At 36.3% G+C, this 19,163-nt stretch overlaps 1 protein-coding gene across 1 annotated transcript in view; it reads right to left on the minus strand.

Moving 5' to 3' along the window:
- NEB (nebulin) overlaps positions 1–19,163 on the minus strand; it is a 231,362-nt gene that overhangs the window by 128,930 nt on the left and 83,269 nt on the right. Inside the window, 15 exon segments of the mRNA XM_069080869.1 lie at positions 391–702; positions 4,053–4,160; positions 5,455–5,559; positions 6,633–6,836; positions 7,212–7,523; positions 9,351–9,458; positions 9,560–9,664; positions 10,999–11,202; positions 11,858–12,169; positions 12,538–12,645; positions 13,614–13,718; positions 15,227–15,430; positions 15,672–15,983; positions 17,173–17,280; positions 18,198–18,302. Coding sequence (XP_068936970.1) covers positions 391–702; positions 4,053–4,160; positions 5,455–5,559; positions 6,633–6,836; positions 7,212–7,523; positions 9,351–9,458; positions 9,560–9,664; positions 10,999–11,202; positions 11,858–12,169; positions 12,538–12,645; positions 13,614–13,718; positions 15,227–15,430; positions 15,672–15,983; positions 17,173–17,280; positions 18,198–18,302 — 2,712 coding nt within the window.

Genomic DNA, 19,163 nt, shown 5'->3' on the forward strand with positions numbered 1-19,163 from the left:
ATGTGTAACCTAAAATATTAATAAAATATCAATTATATAGATCATAATAGAGAATAACCTTTAAAACAGCACTTTGCTCAAACTCTATATGATTCCTATCTTTAGCAAGCAAAAACCATTTCATATTTGCAATTTATTCTATATATGATAATATCTATGCCATATGCAAAAATGTAGGAGGCATGTGCTGGTGTACATCCATTTAGTTGGCACCTTAAAATAACAGTGCATTCGTATTATAGATTAAGTAAACATCTATTTCCCAACTACCTGTGATAGTGTGCTAAACTATTTAAATGATTTCCACTCCTTTTAAATTGTTGATTGTTTACACAGACTATGTAAATGTTTCTATTACTAATATATTTAAAAGTTTAAATCTGTACTCACATCACTCTGTAGATCATAGGCCTTACGAGCATGAATGACATCATTCTGGTCTGGGAGGCACGTCCATTCATGCAGAGGATGCTTGTAGTCCACGTCGCTGACCAAAGTCTGACACTTCTTGGCCAGCACAACCCCCAGCATATCCACCGGGCTGCTGAACTTTGTCTTCCACTTCTCAAAGTCCTTCTTGTACTCTCTGTCACTCTGGATCTTGGCCACATGCATAGACCACATCATCTTGGGATCATCCTTTATGTCACGGGCTCCAATGTGATGGCCAAGCTGCTTGCGATATCCATCTTTGTATTTGTACTGGAATGAAAATGCCTCAATTAAATATATTTTGTGTGCCTAACTACAAACTCTAAAAGGCATAAATCATACCTCTTCCATTTCTTTAAAGTAGTGCTCAGCTTAGCTCAGTTTAGCATTATAAATAAGTACCAGATCAGAGTATTTGTAATACTAATTTTAACTTCTCTGTGAAATAAATAGAATTTATAATTGGTGAAGCTAAAAGTATTCTATAGGTGAAAGACAATAGAGTATTTTGAACAAAGTAAGTTAAATGTAGGAAATATTTAAATGTATACTGATTGCATTTTTAATTTAAGTAGAATCTTAGTTTTCCTAAAGAAGTTAGGTAATTATGGAGGCAATATTCCAGATCAATGATACAGCATAATTTCACAAAAATTATTTTAAAAAATCATTAGAGCTCCCTCACATTTATATGGTGCCCTTATGGCTTACTAAGTATTCTTTTCATCCAGAATAATATTTGGTAAACTATAACATAAAAATGTCTAAGATATAATAGAAAGCTTTCTGAAGTCTATTTAGCTAAAATGTAACAGTATAACAACAGACTGAAGGATCTATAGAACCAATAGAAAGTAAGCACTTTAAATGCAGGAACTACTTAATTCTTATCTATGTATTCCAAATGAGTGTAGCATATGTAGATTGCATCCAGTGAATAGAGAGCTGGCCTAAGAATCAGAAAGACCTTTGTTTCAGACCCATCTCTGACACACATTGGCTGTTGTGAATTTAGGCAAGTCATTTAACTTCTCAATGTTTCAGTCAACTCTCTAAGATTATAAATTGCAGGGAAAGTGATGACCTATATTAGTATAAGAAATTCAGTATTATAAATAAGTACCAGCTCAGAAAAGTTGTAATATTAATTTGGAATTCCCTCATTCACGATTTCCCTATATCAATGAAACACAGGTTCAAGCTCCATTTTTATCTCTATTCACAGGGTTTTATACAAAATTGGTGCTTAATTTATGGGACTGCTGTAAACTTGAGGGAGTCTACTAGAGGACCCGTAAGAAAGGGGTTTTCGGGGCGGCCAGGTAGCACAGCTAGTAAGAGCACTGGCTCCAGTGTTGAGAAGACCTGGAGATCGAACCCGGGCTCAGACACTTAGCACCCACCCAGAAACACCTGGCCGTGTAACCTTGAGCAAGTTACTTAACCCCAATTGCTTAGGGGAGGCCAGGTGGCTCAGTGAGTAAGAGCACCGGCTCCAGTGTCGGGATAACCTGGATCAAATCCGGGCTCAGAAACTCAGCACCACACCCAGAAATAACTGGCCATGTAACCTTGAGCAAGTTACTTAACCCCGATTGCTTAAAAAAAAAAAAAAAAAGAAAGGGGTTTTGGTTGTGAACTAGAGAGACTGTGGGAGAGTTGTTGCACAGGGCTGGGGGCTGCTGCTAAGCTCAGAATGAGTGAGGAGGGAGTGATGCTAGAAGACATCAAGAAGCAGTCTGGTTGAGCCATAGGGTTTCTGTACTGCCTATTACTCTATGTATCATAAGCAATAACGTGGTTATAATTAAGGAGGCTTTGTCTTAAATTAAGGACTGTCTGTAATAGTGATTAAGCAGAATGTCTTATTCTATAATAGTTTCCTATTTTCATGGGACAGATGTCAGATAGAGTTTGGCATCAGTTTTATGATGGTGGTGACAAATACTTGAGGAGTATTTTTCTGAGACCTGGTACTAATGAGGTTTGAGATCTAAATTCAGCCTCTTCCTCCATCAATAATGTTGGTGGGATTTCATGGTCACTGAAACAGATGACTAGGAGTCATTTATCATTAAGTCATTATCCATTAGGTGATATGGATAAAATATGATTGATGGATACAAAGTTTATTTCCATTTATGGGGGAAGGAGTAGATTATAGTATCCTCTTCATCTGCAAAGGATAACATGGTTATGGAGCTAATTTCCATCTACGACTTTATGGATATGGTCCTAGAGTATAGGGAATATGGCCAGGCTCTCCACAGAACCATGAGACTGCTCTATAGCAACCACACAAGGATGATAGTACCACTCTGTGAGCTAACCCTTAAGTCATTGTACTGAGCCAGGAGGTATTGCAAGGAATAATAAGTTTTGACTAGGCCAGAATCTGTCCTCCAGAGATTCTCAAAATGTGGTCTGTCGACCCCTGGGGGTAACAAAAGTCAAAACAATTTTAATAATAATAAGAAGAAGATAAACATCTAATTTCTTAAATGTTAAATATTGATAGATATACATAAACAAAAGCTCTTTGGGGAGTTTCTCAATAAGAGCCAAAAGATGTCCTGAGACCAAAAATTTAAGAACTGCTAATCTAACCTAACATTTTATGTTACTTCAAGGTTTACAAAATGCTTTACATATGTTACCTCATTTAATGTTCATAATAAACCTGTGAGCTAGGTACTTTTCTTAATCCCATTTTACACATATTACATAAAGAAATCGAAGCCACTAGACATTATGTGACTTGCCCAGGGTCATACAACTAGTAAGTATCTCAGGCAAATTCCAATTCAGGTCTTCCTAACTCTACTCTTAACTCTCTCTGTCTGTCTGTCTGTCCATCTATCTGTCTATCCATCTCTTTCTATCCATGCATCTCTCCTTCCATCCATCCATCCATCTCTCTCTCTCTCTCTCTCTCTCTCTCTCTCTCTCTCTCTCTCTCTGTCTCTCTCTCTCTGTGTCTCTCTCTATCTCTCGCCCTTATTTCCACAACCTTAGCAGAGCTACCTATAATTCGCCTACATTGTGTATGTTTTTCAAAGCTATCAGCCAAAACATTGGGACAGCTAGGTGGCACAGTGAATAGAGCACGGGCCCTGGAGTCAGGAAAACCTGAGTTCAAATCCAGCCTCAGACATTTAACACAAAAATTAACCATGTGACTTTGGGCAAGTCACTTAACCCCAATTGCCCTCCCCCCTCCAAAAAAAAACATTGTAGGAAATTGATCCTCCCTGCTAGATTTCTGTTGAACACAGAATACTAAAGCAGTGAAGATATTTAATGAGCCCAGTTAAATCTGTCCTTACATGCATCTTTTTGCCTATATCCATATGCATCAATGTTTTATTCATCAGTTTTTTTGATGATCTTTTTGATCACTCAGTCCTTACTGAATACATCTGAATACATTAAGTTTTGCAGGCTATCACCCTATTTTTACCTTTTGTGTTTGTCATTTCCTCAAATTTCAGCTTTTTAAAAGATATCAATTGCTATGATACATCACAAAACATTTTTAAATGTCAAGGACAATCCTTTTTTTAACTTTGTCTCCTACTTCAGAGAGCTGACAAAGAGGGGATAAAAAACCAATAGCTTACATCACTGGCAATGTCTCTTGATGCCTTGGCTGCCACGATTGGGATGGCATCAATTCGCAAGTCATAGCCTTTCTTCTTTGCCTCTTCGTTGGCAAGTTTGTATAGGCTCTAAGTTAAAAAAGACGAAGACAAAGCAGTGAAATGTTCACATTCAAAACAAAAAAATTGACAAAAGGCCCGGAATGAATCACTCAATTCTACAAAGAGAAGTACATGCAATCAACTTACTGCAGGAGGAATAAACTTTCTGTATTTTAGCTTTCATTGGACTTGTATAAATGGTGCACATGGAGAAAACCATCCTGTTGTGTATATTCAAGTACTTGTATTTTCTTATTTATTACTTGTTAAGTCTTAAATTGTTCAAGAGAAGTTTAGCTCGAGTGGGGACATAATGAAAGAAGATATTAAAGGAAGTAAAAGAGAATAGAACAGGAACATGCAAGTGGTTAGTCGTAGAAAGGAGAGGAAAGAACTCTTCTTTCAAGAGTCCTGGAGATCATGAGATGATTCATCACAGTATGGTGGAAAGAGGGTTGACTTTGAGGTCAGAACACCAGAGCTCATATGGCACCTCCATTGTTTACTTCCCATAGGAGCAAGGGCAAGCCATTTCCTCTCTCTAGGGCTCATTTTGCTCATCTGTAAAATGAGAGGATTGGGCTGGATGATTTGGGAAGGGTTTGAACTGGTGACTTCGGAGGGTTCTTTACAACTTTGAAATTCTAAAGTTTTATTTTCTTTATAAAATAAAAAGAAATATACAGTTAGTGAATGTAGGCTGGAATACACTAATAGGCAGATCTGTGGCAAATACTCTGCTTCAGAAGCTGTAAAGTATGGATTCCTTATAACAATTGGGATAGAGTAAGAGCAACTTTACTGACAAATATGCACGATCAGAAAAGACAAATTCTCTCATTGGCTGTGTATGGAAAATATGTGTCTCATTCTATACTCTAGATGTGTCACATCCTGGGATAGGACAGCATGTTTCATTCTCAATCCTTGACCAATCATAGATCATTATTTTTATGATTATATCTCTCACAGCTTTCAAAGGTGTTGTGTCTACTGCATTGTTAGTGAATAAATTGTTCTACTTATTTTGTTCTTCATCGGTTCATAAAAGTCTTCAGAAGTGATGACTTACAAATTTGATTGCTCTGAAATTTTAGAACTAGATTTTAAAAGGGTGATTTTGAAATATTTGAGCTTAACTCTGATCTTTACCAGTTTTAGAAGTAATTTTATTTCTATTAGACTTAAAGCTGTTGGGGAAGGGTTGGTTGTATGTCCATTTAGTTAATTACCAACTTCCCAATATTAAATGTAAAAATAAAACAAACCAACAACTTGAAGAGACATTCTGGACACATCAAAGACTGGTGTGTGTTCTCACCTCACTGTAGTTGATCTTGTTGAGTCTTGCTAGTGTGATCTCAGGTGTATCAGGCATAATGTGGATTTGGGTCTTGTCTTTTTCCCAGGCTTCTGTGTATAGACGCTACCAAGCAGATAAATGAAGTACAGACATCAGAGAATGATATGAAATATCAATTATCAGAACTTTCTTGATCACATAGTTTTTTTTTAAAAAGTACAAGAAGAATTTATGTACTATTTATGTTCTATGTTAAAATGTCTTTCTAACAATTAGAGTTTTCCAAGAGGAATAGAATGACTTAGGAAGTAATATGTTTGGAAAAACTTTTTCTTTCCTTGGACTGTGCATAGTATATTTTACTTCTTTTATTTCTTAACATCCTCTATTCAGCATTAAATTTATCACATATTTGTTTATATAGGTTTACAATAGATTATGAAATTCATAAAGACAAAACCATGTCTTATTCACCTTGGCATCTTTCCCACTGTCAAGCATGATTCTTTGCACATAGTATGAATACAGCACACAACACATAGTGGACACTTAGTAAATGGTTTTTGAGTAGGTGGATATCTGAAGGAATGAATTCTAATATAGGCTTGATTCATAAAGGAATAACAACTACTGAAGCATGTGGTAATCAGGAAGCTTACAAATAACTTCAGATGCTATGAAACTTATTCTAATAATGTAAAAAAAAACAAGTGAGCTTACTTAACAACAACAATAGTAACAATAGCTGACACTTATATGGCATTTAAGCTTTGCAAAGCACTTTACAAATGTCATCTCATTTTAACCTCACAACAATAGTAAGAGGAAAGTACTATTTTGTCCTCATTTTACAGATGAGAAAACTGTGGCCCATGTTAAGCAAATTGCCCAGGGTCACCCAGTTAGCCAGTGTCTTAGGCTGGATTTAAATTCAGTGCTTTCTGGATACAAGTCTAGTGCTCTATTGAGAGTGCCACTATAAATAAAGCAGCCAAAGGTTCTAGTTCTAAAACCAAGTTTCATAAACATCAATGAACAACAGAGTTGGTAAATACTTAAGAAAAAACTAATGATTTCCTAGACTAAAACTGTTTCATCGTCAACTTTTTTTTCTTTCCTGATTTTTTTTTCCTTTTCCATGATTCACAGTTAGAAACACTGACAATTTTTTTTTTCTCAGAAGAACAAGGGCTTACTTTGTTCATGTTGAGGGCATTATTCTTGGCCAGCACTTGTTCCAGAGAATCAGTCACACTGGTAAATTTCAGTTTGTCTGGAGGCTGACGGTAGATCTTGTCACTCAAAATTTCTGTAGCTCGTTTGCATTTTTCAACATCCAAAGAACCAAGTGGCACCCAGCCAATGCCCTTTAGCCACTGAAGATCTGACTTATATATATTCTGTTGACATAAATAGTAATGAAATTTATCTTTGAATCTGTCATGAATCCTCATTTAAAAAGCATTTGAAAGTAAATGTAAACAAAATTTAAAAAAATAATCTGTAGATAGGCATGTTATCATCTCAATTTTATATTCAACGGGCTAAATTAGAAAACATGCCCTGTAAAAGAGAAATACCTTTGAAATGTACATATATCTGCCTAAACCATACCATTAACAGAGATTCAGGGAAAATAATGGTGTTAGGAAAGGAAAGCATTTTGCTTTTCCAAAGGATCTGATGATGAGGTTTGGGATATCTATTGCTACATTTTCTAGGTGTTTTGATCAACTGTTTTCCCCCACATTTATGTTATAGTTGTCAATACTCACTTCACTCTGAAGATCATAAGCTTTACGAGCATGAATGACATCATTTTGATCTGGTAAGCAGGTCCATTGATGTAGGTAATTCTTGTAATCCACATCACTGACCAAGGTCTGACATTTCTTGGCAAGCACAACCCCCAGCATATCCACCGGGCTGCTGAACTTGGTCTTCCACTTCTCAAAGTCCTTCTTATACTCTCTGTCACTTTGAACCTTGGCTATATGCATAGACCACATCATCTTGGGGTCATCATGAATGGCTCGGGCTCCAATATGGTGGCCAAGCTGCTTACGATAGCCTTCCTTGTATTTATACTAGAGGGAACAAAAGGTTTACTATCACAGCAAGCAATAGTAAAAGTCCTATTTGTTTATTTGTGATTATATCAATATTTCAAGACTGTTATTTCCTCTGTGTGTGAATTCCCTTTATCCTACTAATTATAATCCACTCTGAGCCTTACCAAGCTTTCAAGCTTTGTGGCCTCTCAAATACATCACCCAGTGATGTGGCCTCTCAAATACATCACATGGTTGCAAGCCTTGTTGAACTTAGTTAGGCTATGCCTATGGTGACAGACATAAAACCCATTATGGAGGCCATATTTAAACACTTTCCAGATGGGTAGTACCTACTAGAATGTACACTGCACTGGGGTATCCTTAAAAATATCCTTGGTCTCTTCCATACCATAGTGAGACATTGGGAAAACATTTTAGTGAAAAATAGTTGTTAGGGGGAAAATCTACTCAATTCACTACTAGTAGGATTTCTACAATCAGGGTTCTAAGAAAAAAATGCCAAGTCAAGATTTTTGTCTTTATCTTTTTAGGAAAAGGGAATGGCAAGAGTGAATTAAGATGCAGAGGGAACTATTCTAGATTTCTTGGTTTTTCCTAGTTATATTCTCTTCTTATAAGGCTGGAAGATACTTTTGCATTTCAAATGTTTCTAGAATTTTGAGCAAAACTACACAATGAAAGACTGATAAATTAGAGAGTGTCCAGAGCAAGGTTGCTAGGATGGTAGAGGAACTAGACAATGTACCATGGGAGGATTGGTTGAATGAACTGGGGATGTTTAACTTGAGTTAGGAAAAACTGAAGGTAGAGAGAGAAGAGAGATGTTAGTTATCTCAATGTATTTGAAGGGCTGTAATGAAGAGGAAGGATTGGACAGGTTTTGCTTGTCTATAGAAGCTAGAATTTAGAGTTCTGGACAGGAGTGGAAAAGAGCTAGATTTTGACTTGATGTCAGGAAAACCTCCTCATAATTAGTCATATCAAAAAATGAGATGGCCTGCTGCAAGAAGTACTGGGTTTCTACTTGCTGGTGGTGGTCTTCCCCCAAAAATGGTTGGATGACATTTTGTTGGGTATGTAATAAAGGGAATTCTTGGCTAGTAATGGGCTGGACTAAATGATGACAATGTCACTTCTGACTATGATTCTCTTATCGACCTCACTAGGCACAAATGCATTGAGGGAAAGACTTTGAATAGAATAGTGTCTAAAATTACTCGACTCAGTAAAACACAGACTTTCTGATAGAAACTACTACTAGTAGGACCTACTAATAGGAACTTTTGAATAAACCCTACAATTCATAGCAGCTTTTGGCAAATGGATTTTTCACATGGATAAGTCAACACCTCGAGGGCAGTCAGATATCGTTTTTTTTTTTTAACTGATGAAGAGAAACATGGAAATATAATTTTAGAGGATGTGTTTCTGGGGGGGGAACCTGTGGCCTCGAAACCACATGCAGCCACCCTCTAGGACCTCAGAGGAGGCCTTTGTCTGAATCCAAACTTCACTGAACAAATCCCCTTAATAAAAGGTTTTGTTCTGTAAAATTTGGACTCAATTAAAAGACTGCACCCAATGACCTAGAATGCCACATGTGGCCTTGAGGCCACAGGTTCCCTACCCCTGCTTTAGACTATTTACTTTTGGGCATGTAGATTTGGGTTTGAGGATTTTACTAAGCTTATTTACATTAAATTACTAAATTAAAAACATATTTCTAGAGAAATGTATCGTGAGATCTTGAACTTCAACATAAATTTGCTATGCTGTTAATACATGATATTGAGAAAATTTTGAGCTAAGTTGATGGTGGAACATCATGAATTTACTTACTTCACTGGCAATATCTCTGGAGGCTTTAGCTGCCTGGATGGGGATGGCATCTATTCGCAAATCATAGCCTTTCCGCTTGGCTTCTTCTAGGCCAAGTTTATACAGTTTCTAAGATATTGATAAATAAGTTTAAGTTCATGTGAAAAGATTATTTTTAAGAAAAACTCTTAATATTGAAAACATCAGTGTAGTACAATATAGTCACTTACATCACTGTAATTAATTTTATTCTGCTTTGCCAGTAAAACTTCAGGGGTGTCTGGCATAATGTGGATGCTGGTTTTATCTTTATCCCATGCTTCTGTATAGAGGCGCTGAAAAAAATACAAAGAAGCACAATGTCATCTTGCATCACAAGGATGATACAACAATGAACCAACCTGTTAGAACCCTTTCCTTTTTTTATAAGCATAATAATATAATAATAGGTATTAGCACTTATAAGATGTTCTAGCCTAGAGAGGGACAGTAAGTTTCCATAAGAAAGAGACTTTTGATATTAAATGAAGAAATTTAAAATAATCATACTATTAACAAAGGAAATATTTTTATCCTTTACTTAGTAATGCTTAGTAATGCTTTATGGATATTTTTGGCTGTAACAGAAGCTATAATATGTTACCCCTCTTTTCCCCCTCCACTCCTTTTATGAGGGACAACTACTTCTCACTATTTTTATGAGGGACATATTCCTCCTTGTAGCAGACATGAGAACATATATTTAGACAGCCCAGGTAGAAGATGAGAGTTGGAGTCTGTCAGTCCTGCATAGCTTGATGGTCACAGGGGAAGCTACCTCAGGTAACACTAAAACAATACACTGCTTTGTTGATTCCTACGCCATAAACCTTGAGAGGTGAAGCAATCTTTCTTTCATGTTTTTCTTACTCTGAAATGCAATCATCTGCCTCAGAAGAGCCTCAACCCTCCAATTCAGAAATTGCAGGTACTTCTCTAAAAAAAAAAGGAGTTGAGGTTCCTGGGGGCAGTGGCTCTTCCTTGCCCTTAGTAGAAGGCTGACTCATTGCCCTCCTCACAACCACAATACTCACACACAATTTTTCTCCTTTCTATAATTACTGTTAACTAAATACCTATTTAGGACGGTTAGATGGTACTGTGGATAGAGCACTGGGTGTGGCATTAGGAAGACTCATCTTCCTGAGTTCAAATGTGTCCTCAGTCACTTACTGGCTGTGTGACCACAGACAAGCCACTTAACACTTTTGCCTCAGTTTACCATTTCCTCTGTAAAATGAGCCAGAGAAAGAAATGGCAAACCATTCCAGTATCTTTGCTAAAAAAATTGAGTTGGACATGACTAAAAGAACTGAACAATTACAAACACCTATTTAGCTATTTGTTATTTGGGCATTTATAAGTAAAAATCAAGAGACTTTGCAGGAGTCCAGGAATACTCCATAATTTTCCTCATTAAAATGAATGGAAATAGGATTTTCATTAAATGGATTTTATTGGGTCATGACTCCATATGGGGTCACAACCCACATTTTAAGAAGTGCTGAAGGATTGCAAGTGAAAAAAGTGTAAGAAGTCCTTTGTCTATATGTCAAGAGATAGGTACATTGACATTTCTAGAAAGTAAAAATAACGAAACTACTCTCCTCCCCCAAATAGGAAGACTTACATGGTTCATTGTTATAGCATTGTTCTTTGCCAAAACCATAGGCATGGAGTCCATGAGACTAGAAAATCTGAACTTTTCTGGATGCTGACGATAGATGTGGTCACTCAAAATTGTACTTGCTCTTTTATTCTTTTCATCCTCAAGGGAACCGCTAGGGCACCAGCCAATGCCTCTTAGCCACTGGAGATCTGATTTATACAGATTCTGAAATTTCAGATTAATAACTAGTTAATATAAAAGCTATGTCAATTTGGGGAGGGATACATTTTTTTGGAGGGGATTTGCTTAAGTTTTCAATTCTTATACAGACTTTCCTTGGAGAAGTTGTAAAATAAGTCATAACCTTTTAAATAACAGTTTTATAAAGTAAAACATTGATTAGGGACATCACTCAAAAACACATACTCTTGCCCAGAAGTTCACACCAAAACCATCCTTAACTTTTATGCATTTTTCTAAATTGCCAACTGAAGATTATTCTGAATATTTGTAGTGTAGATAGCAGCTGCCGAAATTTCAGCTTGTGAAGAGAGGTGGTTGAGGTGTAAGTGAAAGAATATTGATTTGGAATTACAGAACTTGGTTTTGAATACTAGCTCTGCTGGTTGTTACCGGTGTGTTCTAGGGTGAGTTACTTAACTTCTTAGGGCCTTCGTTTCTATATCTATAATATAAGAATTTTGAACCAAGTTATTTCTAAGGTCCTTTCCAGTTCTAAATGCCATAATTCTATGAACACTAGGGACATTGAGCTAAGTTCTTAAGGACTGGCCCTACCCTACAATGAGGCAACAGTCATGGAAGATAAAAAATGAAGAGAAATGCTTTGCTACTGACCAATTGGTAGCATTAAACTTACATCGCTCTGAAGATCATATGTCTTCCTGGCATGGACAACATCATTCTGGTCAGGCAGGCATATCCATTGGTGCAGGGGGTGTTTGTAATCTATGTCACTGACCAGGGTCTGGCATTTCTTGGCCAATACAACCCCCAGCATGTCCACTGGGCTGCTGAACTTTGTCTTCCACTTCTCAAAGTCCTTCTTGTACTCTCTGTCACTCTGGATCTTGGCCACATGCATAGACCACATCATCTTGGGATCATCCTTTATATCACGGGCTCCAATATGGTGGCCAAGCTGCTTACGATAGCCCTCCTTGTACTTGTACTGGGGAGAAGCAAGGGGGAAAGCAAGTTAAAGTTACTGCCACCATCTGTGACAGATTACAGATAACATTAGCTCCAATAGTTTATTCAGAAAGTTTGTAAATTTCCTGATTTCAAAGATTATTACAGGAGATCCAAGTCTGAATTAAAATTTCAAATATGAATCAAATTCAAATGTGCAATTGTGTACATGTCAAACACTTGGCATGGACATATTGTCCTTTCATATAACATTCCAGAACTATCTAGGCCTCTGTTTTAATGTGTTGCTTTTTAAGAGATTTGCTTTAAGTTCAGAAATGATTTGAACAATTCAATTGAAATGTCAAAGGATAATCAAGTTGATACAAAACAAAAATGGGGACTTACTTCACTTGCAATTTCTCTGGATGCTTTGGCTGCTTTGATTGGTATGGCATCGATAGGAAGGTCATACCCTTTCTTCTTCAACTCCTCATAGCCTAATCGGTAGAGTTTCTATTGAGAGAGGAACAAAATTATTTTAGCAAATTCTCTACTGAAAAATCACTTACAATCTGGTGGGGTCAAAGTGCTAAATATTTCCAGGTTAAAAAAATACATAAATATTTCCAGGTTCCAAGAAAATAACATGGATGAGACAAGGTACTCAAATGAAATTGGAAATGAATAAATTCCATTTTTTAACATTCTTCTTTTAAGATGAAAGACATCATGATCAGCCATATTATTTTCTTTATTCATTTTAGTGTTTCATAAGAGGTCTTTGTAAGTAATCAAGAGGAACCGCATAAAAATTCCAAAAAAACTAAAACAAGAATTGCAGAGGAAGAATCTTATCATACAAGCTCTAAATACAACCAAAAGGCTGCTGATATATAGTCCTTAATGTCGAGCAAAAATAAATGACTGCTTATAAAAGGAAAGGGACCTTTATCATTTTTGAAGAGTCAGATTTGGCTGTTGTTGCTTTAAAATATTGAGAAGAAATTTGTGAGCTCCAATTTAGTAACACATTCTCACATCACTGATGTATTTTAAATGCATGCTGGTCCTATATTCAGAGCATGGGAAGGAATTATTGGTTTTGAATTTTCATGGTAATCATATATTACAAACAAAAGATTTATTTGGATTTTCCTGAGAAATTATATGTGCCCAAAGTTTGTTGGTCTGTCGTACTTTAGAATTTATATTACAGAAATCATCCTAAGAAATTGACATTTATAATTATGGATTTGGGGAAATGACACTGGAAATCCATTTAACCTTGCTTTCATACACATCATTTCCAGATGTCTAATACTACTTAGAAACTAGAAAGTCCAAAGTCTTAATATGGGGAATCAAATTTAAAGCATTTTATTAATTAAAATAATTCAGATATTAAAAATAACTTGGAATTGACTAGTATGGAAGCAACTTCAATGAACTCTCGTAAAGTATATTTTCCAAAATGAACTTACATCACTTGTATTGATCAAATTTGCTTTCGCCAACATGATATCAGGTGTATCAGGCATTATGTGGATCTGTGTCTTGTCTTTGTCCCAAGCTTCTCTATAGAGTCTCTAGAATGAGGAATAAGAGTTTTTCCAGTAAGAACTGACAGAATATTAGGTGACTATATTAATTTGACGGGGTAACCTATTACACTTGAATTAAACATTATTGAGAGATATGCTTTAGCAGAAAAGAGAGACATTATTTTTAAAATTTTAAGCCATAGTTAACCCAGAACAATTAGAGTACTGGACTCAGGATCAGGGGAACCAGGTTCAAGTTCTACTTCAGATACTATGTGACACCAGGCAAGTCACTTAGCCTGTATGAACTCCATCTGTAAAATCAGTGGGTTGGGCTACATAACCTACATATATTATTTTATTTGACCCTCACAACAACTCCCATGAGGAAAGTGCTATTATTGCCCCCATTTCACAGATAGAGAAACTGAGATTGAATGTCTTTCCTGGAGCCACACTATTAGTACATGTCAGGGCCACAGTCTTCATAATTTCTAGATCAGTCTTCTAACTAATATACTGTGTTGTTCCTATTATACTTGCTGTACAGATTTAATATATGTTAATAATATATAATAAATGTATTTAAAATAGATTGAGTAGAATAGTAATTAATTTCGATCACTTAAAAAAAATAACCAATATATTTCATAGCCCTGGACTTGATCATCTAGTAAATTACCTCCACACTGTGGTGTAGGTAGAAAGAATATTGAATTCAGAGTCAGGATATTTGGATTCTGGTGCTGGTTCCTCCACTAATTAGCTATGTGACCAGAGGCAAATCAATTAACCTCATAGTATCCCAAGCAGCTACTTAAAACTGTAAGTCAAATTGTTGTTACTGGATCTGCATTGGTAGAAAAAGTTTACATATCAGATCCCTGTCTCTTAGTTTTCTCATGTGTAAAATCAGGGCTAGATGAATCAGGTCCTTTCAGTCCCCAGAATCCTTTAAACTCCTACTTTACCTTTTCTGCCAGCTACAGAATCATGGTGCAGTCATTTAGCCTCCTCTGGTTACAAAGTTAGACTTCTGGCTCAGACATTTAAAAGGAATAAGGGATTTCCTCCCCCGGCATAAAATGGAATCAATATTGCTACCTTGCTATGTAGGGGTAAGAAAAGTCAGCAACTAGGTTGGAGGTGGGAATGGAAGACATTAGTTCTTAGAAATCTGACTCTGAGACAAAACTGGTCTCTATTTTTACTAAATCATATGCATATAAGTCAACTGTAAGGACTTACAGTTGTAATTAAATAAGCTCCCCCACATTTCTCCCACTGCCCATTAAATGTCTCAGTATATCATTCAATTCCTCAGAATTTAACATAGGGCTTTATTACAGTCAATATTCAAGGAAAAGTTGAGATATTCAATATTTTTCTTATCATAGAAAATAATTTATCCTGAGTGAGAAAAAAAAACCCACGCAATGCTCAATCCACTTATTACTTGATTCGGCATGGGAAGGTGAGAACATCAAGAAAACATTCAAGTATAAAAAACACTAGTCTCTCTGATTATAATTCATCTCCTGTTAGTAACTCACATCACTCCTGTTTTTGGCATTTGTCTTTGCCAAAACTATGTCCATGGCATCAGGAAGACTGGTAAATTTGTTTTTATCTGCTGGTTGCCGATATTTCTTTTCACTGATGATTTCTGAAGCCTTCTTGTTCTTTTCAGCCTCCAAAGAACCCAGTGGGCTCCATCCTATCCCTTTGAGCCATTGGAGATCAGACTTGTACATGTTCTGTGGGAGGACAAATCAGATCCAACAAGATCATTTTTTTCATTTGGAATATTTAACTTAACTTTTAGCATGCATCATAAAGCAAACATCACTAATAGTTAACTTGGATTGTTGTTGGAGTTTTATTTATTTGTTTTTTGCTTTTTCTGCTACAAAATAACTAATCCTTCAAAATACAACGTTTTACCTAATAATTTAATAACAATAACATTTTACAATATTTTAATCAAATGAAACTTACATCACTCTGCAGATCATATACTCTTTTAGCTTGAATAATGGCTGTCTGATCTGGCAGACATGTCCATTGGTGTAGGGGATGCTTGTAGTCTATATCACTGACTAAAGTCTGACATTTCTTGGCCAAAACTACTCCCAGCATGTCCACTGGACTGGAGAACTTGGTCTTCCATTTCTCAAAGTCCTTCTTGTATTCCCTCTCACTCTGCATTTTGGCCACATTCATGGATAGTACCAGTTTGGGGTCATCTTGAATGCTACGGAATCCAATATGGTGGCCTTGTTGTTTGCGGTAACCTTCCTTGTATTTATACTGAAATCACAAGTAACACAATTTTAAAAAATTAACACAAAGACAAGGCAAGTTAAATGAAATCTCTTAAGTCTACACTTGTTTGAATAAAGCTCTCTTCTTCAACACTTAAGTAAGGTGGAAATCTCTCTACGCTGTTAGTAAGCCACATAAGTCTTATCTGTGGATGTAAGATAAATAGAACAGATGGTCAAGGGAGATTGTGGAGAAGGTCAGGAACATCTCTTTTTCAAAACCTATCTAGAATCAGAGGAATATACTAGTAAGTAAAAAATAGAGTTTATCTAGATTTCAGCAAGGTGTCACCAGTGTCTCTCAAGGCATACTCATTGAAAAAATAGATGACTGCATACCAGATTACAGCATATTTATGTGGATCCATAGCTTCCTAAAGAGAGCTTATTGGATCCTTATCATTCTGAAGGTCTCCATTTACTGATATATGGGAAAATGAACATACTTCTAGGACAAGAGTTCTTAACTTGGTGTCTATGAAATTTTTTCACATGTTAATAATTATATTTCATTTACAATTTTTTATGTATTTAAATTTTTATGCATTTAAAGCATTACTTTGAGAAAAGGTACACAGACATCACTAGGCCTCCAACGGGCATGACAAAAATGGCTAAGAATACCTGCTCTAAGATTTTTGGGGTTCAGTACCAGTTTCATGAAAGAAAAGCATGCTTTTCATAATTGTTTGCAAATGGACTTTTTATTAGATTGCATTTGATTTTTAGTTTACAAAAATATGGTTTCTTCTTCAACATTTTTATCAATCACTAAAATGAACACATATAAGAAATGCATATTGGGGCAGCTAAGTGGCACGGTGAATAAAGCTCCGGACCTGGAGTAAGGAGGACCTGAGTTCAAATTTGACCTCAGACACTTAACACTTACTAGACGTGTGACCTTGGGCAAGTTACTTAATCCCAATTGCCCTGCCCTGCCCTCCCCCCTCCAAAAAAAAAAAAGAAATGCATATCAAATGTACAGATGCCACAAACCTGAAGGAATAGCTAATATGCTGGATGTCAGAAACAAAGCTGAATTCTAGATTTGAAAAATAGTCTTCCTTAATGTATTTTAAATAATCATTGTTAATAACAACAGTTCATGTAAAAATCAATCACGAAGTCAGACAGAAGTGATATGATAGCATCTGATACCGTATGTTACTTACATCACTGGCAATGTCTCTTGAAGCTTTGGCCAACTGGACTGAGATTGCATCAGGTCGGAGGTCATAGCCTTTCTTTAATGCTTCTTCCCATCCAAGTTTATATAGTTTCTAAAGTTAAAGGGATTTTTGTTATTTTCCCATTGATTTTAGTAGATTTTAAAAACAGAAATACAATTGAAGAGGGCATGGCCACATTTTAGCATCTTTTATAATTTGGAGACATAGGATAAAAGACAACCTTTGTATTTCTTAAAAGTCATTTTTTATGTGCTCTCAATAGTCAGTCAATATGAATTTTCATTTTATTTCCAATTATGTCATCCAGTCCTATGAGAGCTTGAAAGGCATATTATAGTCACAGGACACTTTTTAAATCTGCAATTACATATACTTATAGATGTACTTGTTGTCTTCCCAAATAGAATGTAAACTCCTTGAAGACAGTGACTCTTGGATTGTGTGCGTGTGTGTGTGTGTGATTTTTATCCTTCCTGGAACAATGCTTGGAACATAGGAGGCATTTAATAAATATTTGTTGATTAATTCATTGTGTTGTTCTGGCTAGGTCACTGGTGAGTATGCCAAAATATTTCATTGTTGATATTGGGGTTTTAGGACTGGAAATAGCCAAATGTAAAATTAGAATCTCTTAGAGCCCCGAGATAGCTGATCATCTTTGACTGTGTTCATTATTGGAGCAGGGAAAAAAAGTAATTTAAGGTACCTTTCCTCCTATTGCTAAGCATTTTCTCAGTCTAAGCTTTGGACACAGAGATTAGGGTGGGACAAGACCAAGTGACACACGTAATAAATTGACAGCAAAAATTTTCTTTTTTGAGGGTAGTCAAATTCACTTATGGGAGATATATCTGAGTATGTAGCAATAATTAGTTCAAACTTGTTGAGTACTCTACTTTTCCTTCTATGTTTCTAAAGTATCTTCTCTATTATATTAATCAATACTTTTTACTAAGCCTAAAAAGAAGTTTTTATACTTAACATCAAGCAGCTTTAAATGTCTTTACCTGACTGTACAATGTCTGGTTCTGCTTGGCCTGTAGAATATCTGGTGTATCTGGCATAACATGAATCTGAGTCTTGTCTTTGTTCCAGTCAACAGTGTATAAATGCTAAGGAGAAATAGAACAAGTAAATCATTCCAACAATCACATAGGGTGGGTAAAAAAGGTACTTAAAAAATTCCAAATGTCAGTATTGCTTCTATTTTTCCCAACCGATGTCTTCAGAGTAGGAAATCTAGAACAACTTGGCTAACAGGAAGATGAAATCTTAGATAGACAAGGAGATGATAAGAGATGATAGGCACCTTCAACACATTCAAATGACCTAGCCCAGGTGATTCCAGGATACTTAAAGACCTTGTGTATATGATTGACAATCCACTGTCATTAATCTTTGAGAAATCACATAGAAAAAGAAAAGCAGCACAAAACTGAAGATGGGCAAGTACTGTTTCAGTTTTCAAAAGGAAGAAAATGGATTTCTTATATGATAACTTAGAAAGTCTTTCTTATATCCCTAACAAAGATCTAGAGTGCTTTAATAAAGGATAGTCTGTGAATGCTTAGGAAGGCAATGATGAGCAGTACAAACCATCATGAGTTCATTGAGAATGAGGAAGGGGGAGAGAAAGTGGGAGAGAGACAGAGAGAGAGAGAGAGAGAGAGAGAGAGAGAGAGAGAGAGAGAGAGAGAGAGAGAGAGAGAGAGAGAGAGAGAGAGAGAGAGAGAGAGAGAGAGAGAGAGAGAGAGAGAGAGAGAGACAGAGAGAGAGAGAGAGAGAGAGAGAGAGAGAGAGAGAGAGAGAGAGAGAGAGAGAGAGAGAGAGAGAGAGAGACAGAGAGAGAGAGAGAGACAGAGAGAGAGAGAGAGAGAGACAGAGAGAGAGAGAGAGAGAGAGAGAGAGAGAGAGAGAGAGAGAGAGAGACAGAGAGACAGACAGAGAGAGAGAGAGAGAGACAGAGAGAGACA

Source organism: Petaurus breviceps, unplaced genomic scaffold (assembly GCF_028583685.1).
Source record: "Petaurus breviceps papuanus isolate PSGF00001 unplaced genomic scaffold, PetGlider_PUasm1.0 91133, whole genome shotgun sequence".
Taxonomy (NCBI): Eukaryota; Metazoa; Chordata; class Mammalia; order Diprotodontia; family Petauridae; genus Petaurus; species Petaurus breviceps.